This window comes from Pseudopipra pipra, chromosome 7, assembly GCF_036250125.1.
Source record: "Pseudopipra pipra isolate bDixPip1 chromosome 7, bDixPip1.hap1, whole genome shotgun sequence".
NCBI classification, from domain to species: domain Eukaryota; kingdom Metazoa; phylum Chordata; class Aves; order Passeriformes; family Pipridae; genus Pseudopipra; species Pseudopipra pipra.
The window spans coordinates 12,026,797-12,033,417 of NC_087555.1; the positions used below are offsets into that span (position 1 = coordinate 12,026,797).

Sequence of the window (6,621 nt, forward strand, 5' to 3'; positions counted from 1 at the left end):
TGCCCTCTGAGCTGTCTTCACTGCGTGTGTGTGTCGGGGGGTGCTGGTCAGTCACACCCTGTCATTAAATTGGCTTGGTGTTTTATTATACCTGTTAAAATCAGGCCACTTTTATAGTTACCATTATCTCTTGCTGATGAAAAAGAAAGAGAAAACCTGTCAAAGTGCCCTAAAGGACTGCAGAAAACAGCCATACTGTAAACTTATATGTGGCTCATGCAGCTACTGGGGAAGGAGAAAACACATTTTGAGTTGTATGGTTCTGAGCAAAGTATGCTCACACACACCTGCAGCAGGGTGGCTCTTGCACTGAGTGGTAAGAAGAAAGTTGGTTCTGCAATTTCCTAACTCTGGTTTTCCTCTGTGTAGCACAGTTTACAGAATGGTGAGAGACAATTTCCTTTCCCCTCTAAAGGCCCTCAGCTTTGTTTTTTACTTTGCCTGTCCTTCCTTTTCTTTCCTCCCAACTCATGTCTGGGAGGCCAAATGTTGTCACCAAATAATCCTGGCACTTAATTTTGCGTTTTGTTTTTAGGCAGCCGAAGCACTACCATAGAGAGTGGAGCCAGAAGGCTGGTAGGAAAGAGAAGTTGGTGATTTGAAATCCTGCAGGCTTAAGCTGAAAGCAGGCAAGATCAGAGGGATCCTATTGGAAAAGGAAAACAGTTAGAAGAGTTGGGGAGGACTGTTAGCTTCCGAGGTGGAAATAATGTTGTCTCGCTCCGGATGTTCAAATCCAGAGGGAAGCCCCGCCCCGGGGTTCGGCCCCGCCTCCTCCCCGTCCCGCCCCGCCCCGGGGCCCGTCCCGTCCCGGCGGAGGCAGGAAGCGCCCAGTCCGGCCGCGGCGGAGGGCGGGCCATGGAGCTGCCCCGGTGGGAGCTGCTGGCGGTCAGCGAGGAGCTGGACGAGGCCGAGCTGGCGGCGCTGAAGTTCCTGAGCCGGGAGCACGTCCCCAGGAGGAGGCTGGAAGCCGCCCGGAGCGCGCACGACTTGTTCGAAGCGCTGCAGGAGAGGGGCGCGCTGGAGGCGGGGAACTTGGCCTTCCTCAGGGAGCTGCTCTACCGCATCGGGAGGATCGACCTCCTGGCTGCCCACCTGGGCTCCAGCCGGGAGCAGGTGGAGCGGGAGCTGCAGGTTGCCCGCCCGGGCGGGGCGCGGGTGCCGCCCTACAGGTGAGTGCGGGCCGGGCTCCGGGAGCGCCGCCCGCCCGGGCCGGGCAGAGCCTTCTGCTGCTCTGAACGCCGCGCTGAGCTCCGGCTGCACCCGAGCGGCTTCCAGGAGAAAGCAGGAACAGGCTGTACGGGAAGGTGGCATTTCAGCCCAGCAGAAGGGGGACACCGGGTTGTGCGGGGGGCAGACTGGGCGAAAGGGGCAGTGCAATAGTGTTAAATTGTGCTCAGGGACATGCTTGCGAACGCAATGAAACAGTTCCCTCCACTTCTCTTTCTAGATACTTGCTCTTTCAGCTCTCAGAAGACATCACCAAAGATGAGCTGATGTCTTTCAAGTTACTTTTGGATGGAGAATTACCAAAAAGCAAGCTAACCCCTGAGACTGTAAGAATTTATTTAATACTTTTTTAAATTATTATTATAATCCATAGAGGAAATAGGGTTGCCCGTGGGGGAATGGATCTCTTCTTTATGGCATCACTCTTAAGGTGAAAACACCACAAGGAAAAGGGTGGCCCTGGGGCACATGGGATTTGTCTGTGCTGGTGTTGGGCACAGCCTTTGCAGCCATGTCACAGCCAGTGTGCCAGGCACTGAGGGTGTCACATCCAAGCACCACACGAGGCTCAGGGCACTCAGTGGCTTTAATCAATGAAAGACTGATGAGCACATTCACTCCTCTTGCCTGATGTTTGTTTTTTTTTTTTTTTTTTGCTGCTTTCTAAGCCATTATCAAATACAGAAAACCACCTGCTGTGGATGTTATTTTGTGATTTTGTTTTTTTTAATTTCCAAGTGCAGAAAATACAGATCTAAGCAGCAGATCCTTAAGAAGGCTAAGGCCAGTGAGCTTGGAGTTTACAAACAGCCTTGGAGGAGATCCAGTGCTCTTATGGTGTCCCAGCCTGCTGGGTACTTTGTTCTGTCTAATGAGCACTTTGGGGATAGACTATGATCATCTAGTGATAGCTGTTCTAGTAAACCCTTGGGGTGACCACTGTGTTCTGCCACTCACTGTTTGACAAGAGCTTCTGTCCCTTCAGTCCCCTTTTGCTTCACAGCAATCTCTACACCATACTTGTATGGTTATACTCCTTTTGCCATTGCCTAAGATGGTCAGTACAGTGATTCTTGTGTTTCACTTAAGTGCAGAAGATAGCCACTGGAAGTCAAATGAATGAAAGCATTCAAAATGGTATTATACATTCCTGTATGACCACCATTAGATCTGGGTTAGATCGTGTCAGATCTTGGCAACTCTGAGCTGGAGAAGGGAAAGGAATATGTTTTGAGGTTTTGTTTTTACTTAACAGTACTGGTAGGTTTTGTTGAACTAGGTTTAATTGGCTCAGCTGAGGTCTCATCTGAGCTACCAGTCAGCTGAACTGACTCTGTGGCTTGCATGTACTGTCAGTACATTAAAGCTTAGGTGCACATGCTCTAACTTTACTCCCCGTGGCAGCATGGATGTGCCCTAAGAGCAAACTGCCTTTCTGATTACCCAGACAATGCTTGACATTTTCATTGAGATGGAGAAGAAGGGGCTTCTGGGAAAAGACAACCTAAGCGTGCTGAAGAGTCTCTGTGAAAAAATTAACATCAGCCTGTGGAACAGAATTGAAGATGGATTAAACCTATTTGGTAAAACAAAACAGCCTCTCCCCCTTAGTTATTCTTGAAGTAACCCATAGGTATCATACAGGACTAATAATAAATGCTTTTCAGGTCAAGAAGAGATGCTTATCACAGAGGAAGAGAGGGGAAGCACAGGAGGCCCTGAAGGATATCTGGCATTATCTGTGGCACCTCAATTTCCTGGCAGTTGTAATATCTCTTCCCAGGTATGTCATTTTCTTAGAAACATCATCATTTTGTCTTTGAAGAGATCACCCCTCCATGAAGTGAACAGTTATTATAGACCAACTGTTAAAAGTATGGTCTAGAAAGAAGAATGCACCACTCTACATCCATTATTCTGTGGCTCTGTCACAGGCACAGCTGCTGCAGTGTTACAGCTTCACAATCATCTGCAAGGGGAGCAAGGCAGGCCGAGTTTATTGTACCAGGGAATACGCAGTTGGCAGGTGGCTTGGCACGGAGCTGTGGGTGAAGGCAGCACCCCCTGTGGGCTGAGCATGACAGTGGTGGTCAGGGGAGTGTCATGCACAGACTCCCAAAGGCAGTGGGACACTGCCCTGCCAGGTCCTGGGAGCAAAGCTGTATAGAGAGGGCTGCCTGGAGAGGAAAGCATCTGGCTCTGTACCCTGCTGCACTCTGGAGGAAAGCACAGTAGTTTCACCAGCAGTCTTTCTTTTCAACAGCTTGAGGCTTACAAAATGACTAGCCGACCCTGTGGAGTGTGCCTAATCCTGAATAATCACAATTTTGCAAAAGCTAGGGAAACTGTGCTGGAACACAAATACCTGAGGGACCGGAACGGGACAGACGTGGATGCAGGTACAGTGAATGTTAAAGAGGAGTTTGCGAATCTTCAAAAACAGATACCTTGTTTCTTTTTCTATACTAAAGGTCTGGATTCCAGTCTTCCCTTTCTGGGATACTTCTGTTGTAGTGGCTCAGTAGCTCTGTTTACTATGCTTACAAGCCCTAATCAACTCAAGCTTTTACTGGTTGACACAGAACAATTTGCCAGTATTTTGCACGTTTCCTGAGTTTACTGCAACCTTAAACAGCAACCTGAGCCTGGACTTTACAAGCTAGGCTGTCTTTGCATCAGCTTTGTGCACACTACTATTACAATACGCAGAATTGGAAACAGATCTGCTGCTGAATGAGACTTGGGCGTTAATTATTTTAGATCCAACTTTAAAAAAAAAAAAAAAAAAGGAGGGAGGATGTTGGTATTCAGAGGCCCTGTTTTCAGCAGGCTGTCCTGCAGCAGCAGAGCTCATGGCAGGTCCTAGGATCTGTCAGATCAGTGTATTTGCGCTATCTATGCCAAGAGATAAAATCCATCAATGGGCCTCCCCCGACTGAGCTGAATCCAACTTAATTCAAGAGTCAGAGCCAAGGTTTTTCTTCCTGTGATGGGGGTACCTCCCAGATGGGTAGTGCTGTCCTCTTGGGTAAAGCAACTGAAGCAACTGCACTGTCCAACACGTTTTGAGAGCCAAAAGGACTAGCTGTAAAGTGGGTGGGGGAAAGAGATACAGCTTTCTTAATAGTTCTGTATGCTTTCCAGATGGAGGCAAGATTGCAAGGATGCCTTCTAATGACAATTAAGGGAACTCAGTAGAGAGATGATTAGTGATTAGACTACTCGATTATTTTCAGACCAGCAATGTAACTACTTGGATGTAGTCATGTAGCAGGATCTGAAAAAAAATAAATCAATTACCTCTAGAAATACAATTTGCTATTGCATAGTCCAACTTTCATATAATGAAATGTCTCCAATTTCCCTTCTGTTTACCTTCCAGCGGCTCTGAGAAATGTCTTTAGCAAGCTTCATTTTAGAATAGAAGAATACAGAGACCTCACTGCAGACAAAATCCGTAAGACTGTGAACATCTTCCGGTGTGAAGACCACGAGGACAAAGACTGTTTTGTTTGCTGTATCCTGTCTCATGGGAAAAAAGGCATTATATACGGTGTTGATGGGCAGGAAGTACCTATCCGGGAACTGACCACTTCTTTCACTGTACAGAATTGCCGCTCACTTGCTGGAAAACCAAAAGTCTTTTTTATTCAGGCCTGCCAAGGTAATGCTTTCCATAAAGGCGTGACCATTGAAGCAGATTCTGCAGAGGAAGATGCTTCTGTGGAAAGAGGTGTGAGATTTCAGCGCGACTGCATCCCTGCAGAGGCAGACTTCCTCTTGGGCATGGCTACCTTGCAAGATTATGTTTCCTACAGAAGTCCAAGGGAGGGGACCTGGTACATACAGGCGTTGTGCCAGCACTTGGAGTCCCGCTGTCCTCGGTACCTGTGTTTCCATAAGCTTATTTTTGGCAACACCCATGTTTTCCTTCTAAATGACAGGGATTTTATTTGGATGCAGAGATAGATGATATGCAATGGGAGTGATCACTCAGAGTGAAAACAGTAATGTAGGACAGAGCAAAACCATGCAGGCTGTTCAAAGCAGCTTAGCTAACTGCAATGGAGCCTATTTGAAACAGGAGCCATTAGCACTGGTATAGATTGAGACAGATGAGAATGTGGTATTTTTCCTGTTAACTGCCTCCCTAATACAAAATGTACTTTTGTCTTTGCAGAGGAGAAAATGTTGTCAGCATCCTGACAGCAGTGAATCGAGAAGTGAGCAGAAAAACTGGTGAGCGGAATGCAGAGAAGCAAATGCCACAGCCAATTTTCACATTAAAGAAAAAGCTCATCTTTCCTGTTAACTAAATGGGAGAGAACTACATGTCAGAGGGAGCTGCAGCATTCTGGAATCAGCTGTATCAGCTAAGAATTTGGTAAAACAGACTTTCAGTGTGTCTGCTCTTACTACAACAGCAGGTACTATTACTGAAAATACAGCTGAGGAGAAAAAGCCTTAAGAAATTTCTATTAGTACATGTGACACTTTATACTGGAGAGCATCTCTGAGCTGGTCTCCAGTAGGCAGATTTTAAAAGACAACTGTTATGAAACCTTGTATATTTTATGCCTAACTAAGTTTTGCAAAATAAAGGAGGGAGTGCTGCAAATTTTATAGGAAATAATTAGCTCGCATAAGTGTGTTTTGTTACTTCTCCCCATCACTTAAAATCATTCCTTCTAAGTGGCTTAGTACACCTCAGGATAAAGTCAAGCATTTGTCCTCCAGCATCCTCAGCAGGATGTGTCTGTGTATTGGGTTTCTGTGGCCAGGTTTTGGTAGCAGGGGGGCTACAGGGGTGGCTTCTCTTAGAAGCTGCCAGAAGCTTCCCCTGTCTGGTGGAGCCAATGCCAGCTGACTCCAGGACAGGCCTTCTGCTGCTGGCCAAGGCCAAGCCAATTAGGAGTGATAGTAATGCCTCTGTGATAACATATTTAAGAATGGAAAGTTATTGAGTAGTGAAAATTCCTGCCAGGGAAGAGCGGAGTGAGAAAATGGGAACAACAAAGTAGACACCAAGGTCAGTGCAGAAGAAGGGGGAGGAGGTGCTCCAGGCACCAGAGCTAAGGCCCTGTAGCCCATGGAGAAGCCCGTGCTGGAGCAGGTAGATGCATGAAGGAGACTGTGACCCCATGGGAGGCCCATGATGGAGCATGGTCCTGCTGGGGACCTGCAGCCCATGGAGAGGGAAGCCCACGCTGGAGCAGGTTTTTCCCAAGCAGGACTTGTGGCCCCTGTGGGGGACCCATGTCAGCACAGCTCATTGGTGAAGGACTGCACCCCATGGAGGAGTGACCCACGGGACAGCAGTTTGGGAAGAGCTGCTGCTCAAGGGATGGACTGACACTGCAGAGGTCCATCAAGGACTGTCTCCTGTGGGAG

General features: G+C 47.6%; 1 protein-coding gene across 1 annotated transcript; it reads left to right on the plus strand.

Moving 5' to 3' along the window:
- The first annotated feature begins 794 nt into the window (after positions 1 to 794).
- LOC135417576 (caspase-8-like) lies at positions 795 to 5,863 on the plus strand. Its single transcript, XM_064662018.1, has 7 exons — positions 795 to 1,172; positions 1,451 to 1,556; positions 2,678 to 2,813; positions 2,898 to 3,013; positions 3,494 to 3,629; positions 4,613 to 5,114; positions 5,411 to 5,863. Exons 1-7 carry the CDS (start codon positions 859 to 861, stop codon positions 5,544 to 5,546), a joined length of 1,446 nt encoding a protein of 481 aa, XP_064518088.1. The 5' UTR covers positions 795 to 858; the 3' UTR covers positions 5,547 to 5,863.
- Positions 5,864 to 6,621: the final 758 nt, after the last annotated feature.